Genomic DNA, 14,022 nt, shown 5'->3' on the forward strand with positions numbered 1-14,022 from the left:
AAAATATAATTCCAACATGATTTCCCAATTCTTGGAATTTCTTGTTATTTATTTGCCTATCTCAGTAAGTGATGCTGGTAGGCATACATCATTACACACACTGAAATGCTGACTTTATCAGAAAAAACACACAAAAAGTATCACTAATATTCATTGGCACAGGCTAAAGTGAGAAATATAATGGGAATATGAACTAAGGATTGGTGATCTAAAACATATTTCATCATATCTGTGGTTCAACACATCTGCAAATCTGGGTACAGATTTAATTTACTGAAGAATAATTCCATATCAATGTTGGCAATGATCATTAACTGTCATTGTGTAACAAAATAATATGTCTAAACAAATCCACTTTCTGCAAACAATGTATGTATTTCACATATCTAACCTAGAAGGATGCTCTGTAGAAATTGGTACAGTTTAAAATTACAAAAATGTATCCCTTGAATATTGGAAAATTATTCCATTTGTACTGTATTATATTAGACTTGGTTTACAGAGGGTTTTTTTGCAGTGGTTTTTGGTCTAGGCAACTCCCCATGTAAAATTTTCTCTTTTGTTGATGACCCTGAAAACTGGGTTCACATATGATGTTGATGTTATGTTCATGATTAAAATAGTCTGGTACGAGCAACCAAGAATATCTAAAAAATGAATGAATGTTCATATTAGCAAATTTCAATACTAGATAAAGAAGAATTTGACTTTCATTTATTAAAAATAGAAATATATGTCAATGATATACATAATCCAAGATATTGACAGTCACTCTATAGAGATGCCAATATGACTATGGGGTCCAATATAAAGAAATTAATCTTTATATTGGACTTATATCCCAATAAATATAAACTTCTTTGACTTCTCCTACTAAATACTGTGGATCTTCAACAGTCTCCACATGGCAACTTTGATTTCCTTATTCCTCAGGGTGTAAATCATAGGGTTCATCAAAGGGAAAACCACAATGTGGAGAAAACCAACCATTTTGTCAAAGGGAAAATCACGGAACGGATGACAGTAGAGGTAAATGGCTGGACCAAACATGATGAAAACGATGATGATGTGAGTGATGCAAGTAGAAGATGCTTTGGTCTTCTCTTGGCTGGCACCTGTCCTCACTTTGATCAGCAGTGCCCCATAGGAAATGAGAAGGAGGAAGAAGCATCCAGCAGTTGTAAGGCCACTGTTGATAAACATAGCAAATTCCAGACTGTAGGTGTTGGTGCAAGCCAACCTGATTATTTGGGTGACATCACAGAAATAGTTGTCCAGTTTATTGGGACCACAAAAAGGGAGTGGGAGAATGATAATGACCTGCATTATGGAATGCATGAATCCTCCAGCCCATGAACCCATCACGAAAGCCCAGCAAGCTGGCTTGGTGATTATAATTATATAATGCAATGGGTAATAGATAGCCACAAACCGATCAAATGCCATGGACATAAGAAGAGCAACCTCAGCTCCACCTAGAAAATGGATGAAAAAAAGCTGTGTCAGGCAACCTTTGTATGAGATAGTTTGGCATCCAGAGAAGAGGTTGACTATCAACTTTGGAGGGGTGACACAGCTGTAGCAAATGTCCATCAAAGCCAGGTTGGCCAAGAAGAAAAACATGGGAGCTCCTAATTGGGGGTCTTTCAAAATAGTCACAATGATGAGGATATTCCCAGGAAGAATGATGACGTAGAAGATCAAGAAGAGGATACACAATAAGACTTGCAGTTCCCTGGTCTCTGCTAACCCCTCAAGAACAAACACGGTGTGGTTGCCTGAGTCCATCCTTTTTATGTACTCCTGTAGTGGAATATTAAATGGGAGGAAATTTGTAACAAAGCCACTTATATCATGCATACAAACATAGAGGCAATCACTCATTGGCAAGAGAAAATGGTATCACTCTTTACTCCTATTCATTTTCCCCCTATATATATATAAATTTAATTTATATACCGCCCTTCTCCGGAGACTCAGGGAGGCTTACAATGCGCTAAGCAATAGCCTTCATCCTTTTGTATATTTATACAAAGTCAGCAAATATCATTGTGCCATTTCAATTTCTATACATAGTCATGCTTGCAGCTTTTAAAATAGTTGTTTGGAAGGAAGGTCTACTTAACCTGCTTACTTGTTCCTCTGTCTGAGCCATCTCATTTTTCAGATTCAGAATACCAGAACAGAATAACCAAGTTTGAAGGGACGTTGGAGGCAGTGGTGGGATTCAAATAATTTAACAACCGTTTCAGCCAGGATCAGGTTGGCTGTCATGGGAGGTGTGGCCAATCCCCATCCTCCAGCTCAGCTGCACATGTGGGATGAGCCTTCCAAGCCTTGCCCATCTTACCCTGGGCAAACCGGTTGTTAAATTACCCCTCCCCCCATGCTATCCAAGTGGATCCTGGGTGCTGCACTGAAATGGAGAAATGGGCAACAGAGCAGCTGGCACAAGGAAGGAGGAGGAACAGGGAGAAGAGGAAAAGTGGTCTTTTCCTTCCCTCCATTGCAGTGCAGTGCAGTACCCAGTATCCACTTTGACAGTGGTGTGTGTGTGTGTGTGTGTGTGTAATTTAACAACTGGTTCAGTTGAACTGGTGCAAACCGGATGAAACCAACCACTGCTTGGAGCCTTCTAATCCAACCCTAGTCCAGACAAGAAATCCTTCACACAAATGGTTGTCCAATGTCTTCTTTAAAAACTCCCAATGTTGGAGCATTCACAGCTTCTGTGCTTCACAACATTCCACTGATTAATTGTTCTAATTAATTTGTTCTAACTAAGTGGCTCAGCGGATAAAGACGCTGAGCTTGTTGATCGGAAAGGTCGGCAGTTTGGCGGTTCGAATCCCTAGTACTGGTCTCCTGAGTGAGCAGGGCATTGGACTAGATGACCTCACAGGTCCCTTCCAACTCTGTTACTGTTACTGTTAATTCCCTGGAGGTGAGGTCTGATTCATCTCAAAACCAGCCTATTGTAACCAGCACCATTCTGTATCGGACAGGTAGGACCCGATGTCTATTGCTAAAATGATCAAAGTCTTTGAATGGTCTCCTTGTTCACCACAAATTCCCAATCTGAGAAGTCATCGTTTTCTCCTATAATGAAGAACTTTGACTCATTTATTCTGAAAATTGAGGAGTTAAAATGGAGCTTAAAACTTGTTGAAGAGGTACTTGGTTTGAAACACATCTTTTGGGGCTCTACTTACAGGATTTATCTAGAAAGATATTTCAAAGTCATTGTGCCCTATGGGCCTTCTCAGTTTTATGTAAAATATATCCATCCCTTCATTGAAGAGATGCATTGCCTGTTTCTCAAGTCAGCCCTACCCATAAAAAGCTACCCTACTCATAATGTGAATTAGAGCAATCTCTGAAATGCAAGTTAAACTATCAAACAACAGCAGTGCACAGAGAAAGAGAAAATGGAATGATATCAGACAAAATTGCTGTTAAAAGTAGTAATGCACCAAGCCTTACCTTAAGTTTTTTCAGATGTTGTCCCTGATGTTCTCTTTCTCACTTTGCTTGTTTCCTACAATGCAATTTCTAGTAGGAATTATATTATGGATTGTTGGTTGGTCATCTTTTTTAAATTGGCGGTTGACTAGCTACCCCAGGTTATCTCTCAGTAATCACCAGTCAGACCAAGGACAGAAAATACCCCTTCAAAGTTGGGAGTCTCTTTCATTGCTTTTTCCTTCCCTCCCTCCCTCCCAATCTTAGAATGAGGTTTGCAGTGGAACTGGAGAAAAAGAACTGGGATGCAAACATGGAATTTGGAGTGGGAGATTTTTGACATTAAACTGCAACTAAGTGTACATTTCTGGGTGGAGGAGAAGTACCTTATGACTCTTGATGAATGTATCTTTTGTTTTATGTACACTGAGAGCATATGCACCAAGACAAATTCCTTGTGTGTCCAATCACACTTGGCCAATAAAAAGTTCTATTCTATTCTATTCTATTCTATTCTATTCTATTCTATTCTATTCTATTCTATTCTATTCTATTCTATTCTATTCTATTCTATTCAGATATTGTTACTAACTGCCTGCTTTTGCAGTCTCCCATCAAATGCATCTATTTCCATAAAACAAACTTTCTGAACTCAGAAACAATTTTATGGTGATAGCAGAAGCACCAGAAACCTCTAAGAGTCTATCCATTTAGTCACAAGGAGACAGACAACAATTGTATAGTAGTAAACCTATTTTACAGATATCAATGCCCTTGGTTGTTGATTTGTTTCTTCCTGAATTTGGAGATCGAAAATTATTAGTCTAATATTAAATGTGCCCAGGTTCTATGAGATGTTTTCTGTGCATTGCATTTCTGTCTCATAGAAATCTTTGTCCTTTAAAAGGTTGAAAAGAGTGAATATTCCAAGGTGAATTTAAAAATGCGATAGTGGCTTCAATAAACCAATCCATTCTTCTGTGATGGGAGAAAAATGAAATACAGGAAAAGAAAATAATAAAGGACAGTTAGACCACAATTAGGGATTATTTATAGGAAGTGAATTCCTAGGTCAACCTTTTGCTCACATTTTTCCTAAGGTTAAGAATAGTGGGTGAGATAGGGAGTTGGATGCATTTTGGGAAGAGAAGAAAGAAGAGGATGGTAAGAAGGTCATTTACCACTTCTGTTTGTAATTATTGAATAACTATTCATCTCCACAAGTATATTACTCCTCCTTTGAGCAAGCTAGAAGATTGTGGGCATCCCTGGATAAGCTGGGCACTTGTGTACAATTCCTTCTGCAGGTCTTCAGGGACCAAATTAAAAAGTTCACCTCAGACAAACTTTTTTGAAAAGCAATTTTGCATTAAGTTTATTCATTTGGTTTGGGTTTTTTTTTTTGGTTTTTTTTATTTTTATAAGTTTATTCATTTGACAAGATTTCTCCAAGCATGCACTTTGCAGATGTCTTAAATCTGAAGGTCCATCTCTTCATGTAATGGTAAGATGATGGGAATTATAGTCCACTCAGTCGAGAGAGTGTTGGCTTCACAAAGTCTATTTCCATTAAGTGCTCTGTTTCTCAAAACAGTCCCTAATAATTTCTTTCTTTCTTTCTTTCTTTCTTTCTTTCTTTCTTTCTTTCTTTCTTTCTTTCTTTCTTTCTTTCTCTATCTATCTATCTATCTATCTATCTATCTATCTATCTATCTATCTAATGATGCCACATCTTGCAGAGAAAGCCAAGCAGCCTATTTCTTGAACTGTTTCATGGATATTTTTTTCTAATCTTATGATATAAGAGCTGTGGTGGTGCAGTGGTTAGAGTGGAGTACTGCAGGCTACTTCTGCTGACTGCTGGCTACCTGCAATTTGGCAGATAGAATCTTACCAGGCTCAAGGTTGACTCAGCCTTCCATCCTTCTGAGGTAGGTAAAATGAGGACCCAGATTTTTGGGGACCATATGCTGACTCTGTAAACTGCTTAGAGAGGGCTGTAAAAGCATTGTGAAGCGATATATAAGTCTAAGTGCTGTTGCTGTCATAGCACTGGCCAATGCTTCCCATTTTTCTTTCTCCACACCAAAGAGGTATATCTTAAAGGAAGAAAGGAAGGACTAAGTGGGAGAAGAAAAAGTGATGATGAAGAGACCATGCACGAGGCACTTATGGAAATGTCTAGGAGACAAATAGATATATTGGTTGCAACTGCCATCATTCAGCTTTGTGCCTAATCCAGCAATTGGTTTCTCAAGACTTGCAAATGATTCAGGAATAGTCGCCCTTCCTTATGGAACAGGGATGAGCAACCTGTATGTCTAGAGTTTCCTTTTTGAAGAATTTGGAGCTAGCAATAGCACTTAGATTTATATAGCATTCCATAGTGTTTTAAAGTATTCTCTGTATGAATTACAACGTCAGCATATTGCCCCCAACAATCTGGGGTCCTCATTTTATTATCTTTGGAAGAACGGAAGGCTGAGTCAACCCTGAGCTGGTGAGGATCAAACTCCTGACTGTGAGCAGATTTTGCTAGCAATACTGCATTCTAACCAATGTGCCACCTGTGCCCCTAGTTTAGATGGATTTTTTTTTTGATATCACTAACAAGTTTGCATGCAAGATTAGCAAACCAGATGAATCAGGTTCTGAAAACACCAGAAAATAAAAAATGGTTAACAACCGGAAGAACTTTTTTGATTCAGAAGGATGCACAAAACGGAAATAAACCTGAAAATTACAGGCCAATAACTTGCCTGTTGACAACATACTAATTACTTACAGGCATTATTGCAAACCAGATTTATGGATACTTGGAAAACAAGGGTTTGCTGCCTGTAGAACAGAAAGGGTGCTGCAAAAATTCAAGAGGAACCAAAGACCAACTGATGATTGATAAACTGGTTTTGAAGAATTCAAAGAAAAGACAAACAAAATTGGTCATGGCCTGGATTGACTATAAGAAAGCAGATTTAACAGATTAACAGATTAACAGAGTTGGAAGGGACCTTATAGGTCATCTAGTCCAACCCCCCGCTCAAGCAGGAGACCCTATACCATTTCTGACAAATGGCAGTCCAATCTTTTCTTGAAAGTCTCAAGTGATGAAGCTCCCACAACTTCTGAAGGCAACTTCTGTTCCATTGGTTGATTGTTCTCACTGTCAGAAAGTTCTCCGTTTTTCTAGGTTGAATCTCTCCTTGTTCAGTTTCCATCCATTATTCCTTGTCTGGTCTTCAGGTGCTTTAGAAAATAGCTTGACCCCTTCCTCTCTGTGGCAACCCCTCAAGTATTGGAACACTGCTATCATGTCTCTCCTGGTCCTTCTCTTCACTAGACTAGCCATGCCCTGTTCCTGTAACCATTCTTCATATGTTTTTTTCTTCAGTCCCCTAATCATCCTGGTTGCTCTCCTCTGCACTTTTTCTAGAGTCTCAAAGCATTTGATTCTGTCCACCCAGCTGGACTGAGAAATGCTTAGACATTTTTGGAATTAGCACTAACATCCAGAAATTCCCGAAGACTTCCATGAAGTTATAGCAAACCAAGTTGATGGCCTGTGTGGAAGAACTTGGTGAAGTTGAAATCAAAGAGAAATCTTCCAAGGTGACTCTGCTACTGTACTTTCAATGGCATCACTAACAAGCATTTTGAACAAGACAAACTGTGGCTATGAATTGGCTAAAGAAGGGTTGATAATTTCCCATTTGCTCTACATGGATGATTTAAAATTGTTTGGAAAAACAAAAGCTGAATTGAACTCACTGCTGAAAAGCAGTGAGGAACTTGGCAGAGACATTGAAATGCATTTTGGCATTGACAAATGTCAACAATTGCTGTTAAGGCAGGAAAAATGGTTGAAGATGATGGATTTGAACTTGATAATGAAGAGTTGATAAAAGTAATAATACCGGAAGAAGGATACAAGTACTTATGACTTTTGGAAGCCTCTGACCTATTGCACAACCAAGTCAAGGAAGCTACTTCAACAAAATACATAAAAGAAGTTCAGAAAGTCTTGAGATGAAAGCTGAGTAGAGGAAATATCATAAAGGCAATTAACACAGGCAATGCCTGTAATAAGATACTCAGATGGATTAAGTGATTGGACTCGGCTAAAATTTGATAACTTGGATTGAAACACAAGAAGACTAATAACAATGCACCATGCTCTGCACCTAAAAAGTGATATTGATCTATTGTATTTGCCAAGATCTCAAGGTGGCAGAAGTCTCTTACAGGTGAAGAGGCAAAACATGGTTTATATGATACATCAATCTAGCAGGGGTGGGGGGAAGAGAAGGAATAAAAAAGGAGGTTTTGGTGAGAAGAGGAGGGGAGAGAGGGAGTGTGAGAGGAGGAATGAGGGTTTTTTCTTGGGTGGGGAAAGGTCGGAAAGTAAGGATAGGATGAAGGATCCTATCCTTCCTAGGCTGGGGGAAAGGGAGAGCAGTGGTGGGTTGCCCCCAGTTCGCACCAGTTCTACAGAACCGGTAGTAAAACCGGCGGGAGGCCCCGCCCACCAACCCTGACGTCACCAAAACGCTTCTGCGCATGTGCAGAAGAGCGCACGTGTGCATGAAGCAAGCGTGTGCACGCGGCTCCGCTACAAACCAGTAGTAAAGGTAAATAGAACCTACCCCTGCCTGAGAGGATAGGAAAAGAGGCTTAAGGGGAAAATGGAGAAAGAGGCCTGTGGAAAGGGAGAGGGAGTGAAGGCAATAGGGAGGATAGGGGAGGCTTCTGTGGGGCAAGCCTGAGGGAGAGAAGGGTGTAGGACTACATAAAGAAGAGCTTTTACTGAAGGAGTTGAACAAGGGAAACCTTTTGAAAACAGCGAGATTGAAAGTGGATTATTGAAAAGAAACAATTGAGCATCTATTTTCTAACTGGATAAAGAGGCCTATACACAGTCAATACCTGAAGGACATCAAAGGAAAGGCAGATACAAAGCTAACATGGAGCTGCTTGAGATCAGGGGTCCTGAGGAAAGAAACTGAGGGCTTCATTTTGGCTGCTGAAGAACAAGCCTTGCAGACTAACTCCATGAAAGCAGAAATTCAACATGTCACTAACAACAGCAAATGTTGACAAAAGGCATTAGTAAACCACTTTTTGTTGCTGTCAAGAAGAATTACAAGAATTACATGTGGTCTCCAGAAATGGTTTTTGACTATGGCAACTTCCCAATATGTGAACGGCAATTTCCATAATTGTCGAGCCAACATAATGATTGTTGAGAATAGTGGCAACCACTCTCCTGAGAGTTGTTCAGGTTGGGAAATTATTACACTAGATTTATGGCAATCAATACATGATCCAGTCATCCAAAATTGGTTTTCTCTTTGTTGATGAGCCTCAAAATTATGAAGAGCATATGTTTACCTATGGTGTTGACCTTATGTATATGATTAAAATAATCTGGTATGAGAAACCAAGAATATCTAAAAAATAAATGATTGTTCATAACAGCAAATTACATTATTAGATATATTTGGACTTTCATTTATTAAAAAAATAAAATTACATATCAATGTTAGATATTATCTCAGATGTTGATGGCCACTCTATAGAGATTACTATATGGTTATGCAGTCCAATAGAAGGAAATTGAACAATATACCAATAAAAATAAACATCTTTGACTTCTCCTACTAAATATTGTGGATCTTCAGCAGTCTCCGCATGGCAACTTTGACTTCCTTATTCCTCAGGGTGTAAATCATAGGGTTCATCAAAGGGAAAACCACAGTGTGCAGGAAACCCACCATTTTGTCAAAGGGAAAGTCATAGAAGGGGTGACCGTAGAGATAAATGGCTGGACCAAACATGATGAAAACGATGATGATGTGGGTGATGCAAGTAGAAGATGCTTTGGTCTTCCCTTGGCTGACACCTGTCCTCACTTTGATCAGCAATGCCCCATAGGAAATGAGAAGGAGGATGAAGCATCCAGTGGTTACGAGGCCACTGTTGATAAACATAGCAAATTCCAGACTGTAGGTGTTGGTGCAAGCCAACCTGATTATTTGGGTGACATCACAGAAATAGTTGTCCAGTTTATTGGGACCACAAAAAGGGAGTGGGAGGATGATAATGACCTGTATTATGGAATGCATGAATCCTCCAGCCCATGCAGTCACCACTAATGCCCAGCAAACTGGTTTGGTGATTACAGTAACATAATGCAATGGGTGGCAGATAGCCACATACCGATCAAATGCCATGGAAATAAGGAGATCGATCTCAGCTCCACCTAGAAAATGGATGAAAAAAAGCTGTGTCAGGCAACCTTTGTATGAGATAGTTTGGCATCCAGAGAAGAGGTTGACTATCAACTTTGGAGGGGTGACACAGCTGTAGCAAATGTCCATCAAAGCCAGGTTGGCCAAGAAGAAAAACATGGGAGCTCCTAATTGGGGGTCTTTCAAAATAGTCACAATGATGAGGATATTCCCAGGAAGAATGATGACGTAGAAGATCAAGAAGAGGATACACAATAAGACTTGCAGTTCCCTGGTCTCTGCTAACCCCTCAAGAACAAACTCGGTGTGGTTGCCTGAGTCCATCCTTTTTGTGTATTCCTGTAGTGGAATAGTTGATGGGAATATTAAATGGGAGGAAATTTGTAACAAAGCCTTTTATATCATGCATACAAACATAGAGACAATTACTCATTGGGAAGAGAAAATGGTGTCACTCTTTACTTCTATTCAGTTTTTTTCCCTTGTAGTTTGCAACCCATGTATCATTGTGCCATTTCAATTTCTATTCGTAGTCATTTTTTTATTTTATTTATTTCGTCAAGCATGTATTAGATAACAGATAGAAGTATAGACATAATTATGAATAAATGAGATGGATACAAATAACTGGGGACGGTAGGACAGGGACGGTAGGCACGTTGGTGAGCTTATGCATGCCCCTTACAGGCCTCTTAGGAATGGGGTGAGGTCCACAGTAGACAGTTAAAGGTTAATGGTTAAAGTTTTTGGGTTTGGGGGAAGAAACCACAGAGTCAGATAGTGCATTCCAGACATTGACCACTCTGTTACTGAAGTTGTATTTTCTGCAATCTAATTTGGAGTGGTTTACCTTAAGTTTGTATCTATTGTGTGCTCGCGTATTGTTGTGGTTGAAGCTGAAGTAGTCATTGACAGGTAGGACATTGTGGCAGATAATTTTAGGTACTACACTTCGGTCAGACCAAAAGTGGCATAGTTCTAAGTTGTCTAAGCCCAAAATTTGAAGTCTGGTGGCATAACGTATTCTACTGTAGGTAGAGGAATGGAGGACTCTTCTCGTGAAATATCTCTGGACTCTCTCAATTGTATTAATGTGGATATACAGTGTGGGTTCCAGACAGATGAGCTATACTGTTACAATGATCAAAATCTTTGAACCGTCTCCTTCCTCCTTCTCGCCCTCCCTCTCTCCCAATCTTAGAATGAGCTTTTGCAGTGGAACTGGAGAAAAATAACAGGGGGTGCAAATGTGAGTGATTTTTGATATTCGAGTTAACTAAGTGGCACTTAGTTTCAAGCACATCTTTTGGGGCTCTGCTCGCAGGATTTATCTGGAAGGAAAGATCTTTCAAAGTCATTGTGCCCTATGGGCATTCTCAGTTTTATGTAAAATATATCCATCCCTTCATTGAAGAGATGCATTGCTGGCTTCTCAAGTCAGCCCTATCCATAAAAAGCTACCCTACTCATAATGTGAATTAGAGCAATCTCTGAAATGTACATTATTAGATTATCAAACAACAGCACTGGACATGGATATAGAAAATGGAATAATATCAGCAAATAAAATTGCTGTTAAAAGGAGTAATGTATCAAGCCTTACCTTAGTTCTTCTCAGATGTTGCTCCTGACCACTTTTTCACTTTGCTTGTTTCTTACAAATGCAACCTCTAGTAGGAATTATATTATGGTTGTTGGTTGGACATCTCTGATAAATTTGTGGTTGGTTAGCTTCCCGTGATCATCTCTCAGTAATCATCAGTTGGACTGAGAACAGACAATATTCCCTTCATAATTGGGAGTCTCCTTCCTTCCTTCCTTCCTTCCTTCCTTCCTTCCTTCCTTCCTTCCTTCCTTCCTTCCTTCCTTCCTTCCTTCCCTCCCTCCCTCCCTCCCTCCCTCCCTCCCAATCTTAGAATGGGATTTGCAGTGAAACAGGAGAAAAAACTGGGATAACAAAATGGAATTTGTAGTGGGAGATCTCTGATGTTAGACTTAGCTGAGTGTCTGTGTACATCATTGGATGGAGAAGAAGTTCAGATATTGTTCTTAACTGCCTGCTTTAGCAAATCCTTAGTTTTCTCCCATCAAATGCACCTATTTCCATAAAATATACTGAACTCAAAACCAATTTTAAGTTTCAATATTGTGATAGCAAAAGTACCAGAAATATCTAAATATCTACCAATCTAGTCACAAGGAGAGGGATAAAAATTGCATTGTAGTAAACCTATTTTTTCTAAATATCAGAGTATTTGGTTGGTTGTTTTCTGCTGAATTTGGAGATCAAAACTTGTTAATCTGGTGTTAAGCATGCCTAGGTTCTATGAGATGTTTTCTGTTTATTGCTATCCTGTTTCATAAAAATCTATCTCCTTTTAAATCCATCATTGACAAGGTTGAAAAGAGTGAATGTTCCAAAGGGGAACTCAAATATGCAAGTGGAATTAGCTTCAATAAACCAATCCATTCTTCTGTGATGGGAGAAAAAAAGAAATACAGGAAAAGAACAGTTGGAAAGGACAGTTGGACCATAATTGGGGACTATTCATAGGAAGTGAATTCCTAGGTCAATCTTTTGCTCACATTTCTTTTTAGGATTAAGAATTGTGGGTGAGATGGGGAATTGAATGCATTTGGGGAAGAGAAGAAAGTAGAGGATGGTAAGACGGTCATTTACCAATTCTGTTTGTAATTATTGAATAACTATTCATTTCCACAAGTATATTACTCCTCCTTTGAGCAAGCCAGAAGATTGTGGGTGTCCCTGGATAAACTGGGCCCTTGTGCACAATTCCTTCTGCTGGTCTCCAAGGACCTAATTAAAAAGGCAAACTTTTTTGGAAAGCAATTTTGCATTAAGTTTATTTATTAGACAGTATTTTTCCAAGCAGGTGTCTTGAATCTCAAGGTCCATCTCATCACGTAATGGTAGAATGATGGGAATTATAGTCCACTCAGTCAAGAAGGTGTTGGCTTCACAAAGTCCATTTCCATTAAGGGCTCAGTTTCTCAAAACAGTTCCCAAGAACTTCACATTTATTTATTTATTTATTTATTTATTTATTTATTTATTTATTTATTTATTTATTTATTTATTTATTTATTTGATGTCCCATCTTGCAGAGAAAGCCAAGCAATTTTTATTTATTTATTTATTTATTTATTTTTTTATTTATTTATTTTCCTCCTAGATTCACGGTTATCTTTAGAAGATCATTTGACGGCCGTGGCCAGGGGTGCCTTTTATCAGGTTCGCCTGATCCGCCAGTTGCGTCCCTTTCTGGATCGGGACGCCTTGCGCACGGTCACTCATGCCCTAGTTACCTCCCGTATGGACTACTGTAATGCTCTCTACATGGGGCTCCCCTTGAAAAGCACCCGGAGGCTCCAACTGGTCCAGAACGTAGCCGCGCGGGTGATTATGGGCGCAGCTCGTTACGCCCATGTAACACCTCTCCTACGCGAGCTGCACTGGCTCCCGGTGGTCTTCCGGGTGCGATTCAAGGTGTTAGTTATCACCTTTAAAGCGCTCCATGGCTTAGGACCTGGGTACCTACGAGACCGTCTTTTGCCACCAATAGCCTCCCACCGACCAGTTCGTTCTCACAGGGAGGGACTACTCAGGGTACCGTCAGTCAAATTATGTCGACTGGCGACTCCCAGGGGGAGGGCCTTCTCTGTGGGGGCTCCAACCCTTTGGAATGAACTGCCCCTGGAGATACGGAATATCCCTGATCTCCGTGCTTTCTGCCGTGCCCTCAAGACCCTGATGTTCCAACAGGCAGGGCTAAACATACAAACATGCGAATGATTTTTTAAATGTTATCTAATTCTGGGTTTTATTTAATTGACCAAACTAAGTAACAATTTTAATTAGCAATTTTATGATGTTTGTGTGTTTATATTTTTCTTGACTGTACACCGCCTTGAGTCCTACGGGAGAAAGGCGGTATAGAAATATAATAAATAAATAAATAAATAAACTGTTTCATGGATATTTCCCCCCTAATTTTATGATCTAAGACAGTGGTTCTCAACCTTCCTAATGCCACGACCCTTTAATACAGTTCCTCATGTGGTGGTGACCCCCAACCAGGGGTGGGTTCTAAATTTTTTACTACCGGTTCTGTGGGCGTGGCTTATTTTGTGGGCATGGCTTGGAGGTCATGTGACTGGGTGGTGTGGCTAGCTGGTCATGTGACCAGGTGGCCATGGCTATGCGTATAGGGACTACTCAGAGGGCTGAAAAAAGTCATTTCTGACAGATCCTCGCACTTTTGACTGGTCCTCACACTTATGACCATCCTCA

The 14,022-nt window shown here is 39.7% G+C and overlaps 2 protein-coding genes across 2 annotated transcripts; both read right to left on the reverse strand.

The window, feature by feature from the left end:
* Positions 1-873: 873 nt before the first annotated feature.
* On the reverse strand, positions 874-1,791 carry LOC117658748 (olfactory receptor 4N2-like). The gene has a single exon (XM_087894476.1). The coding sequence runs from the start codon at positions 1,786-1,788 to the stop codon at positions 874-876; it is 915 nt and encodes a 304-aa protein (XP_087750602.1). The 5' UTR covers positions 1,789-1,791.
* A 7,313-nt stretch (positions 1,792-9,104) lies between these two features.
* On the reverse strand, positions 9,105-10,034 carry LOC148113891 (olfactory receptor 4N5-like). The gene has a single exon (XM_087894475.1). It carries the CDS (start codon positions 10,032-10,034, stop codon positions 9,120-9,122), a length of 915 nt encoding a protein of 304 aa, XP_087750601.1. The 3' UTR covers positions 9,105-9,119.
* Positions 10,035-14,022: the final 3,988 nt, after the last annotated feature.

This window comes from Pantherophis guttatus, chromosome 4, assembly GCF_059756535.1.
Source record: "Pantherophis guttatus breed Tessera chromosome 4, ASM5975653v1, whole genome shotgun sequence".
In the NCBI taxonomy this organism is placed as follows: Eukaryota; Metazoa; Chordata; class Lepidosauria; order Squamata; family Colubridae; genus Pantherophis; species Pantherophis guttatus.

What these genes read in the sequence shown, in the direction of transcription:
- LOC117658748 (XM_087894476.1), bottom strand. Translation starts at nt 1,788, where the DNA reads ATGGACTCAGGCAACCACACCGTGTTTGTTCTTGAGGGGTTAGCAGAG.
- LOC148113891 (XM_087894475.1), bottom strand. Translation starts at nt 10,034, where the DNA reads ATGGACTCAGGCAACCACACCGAGTTTGTTCTTGAGGGGTTAGCAGAG.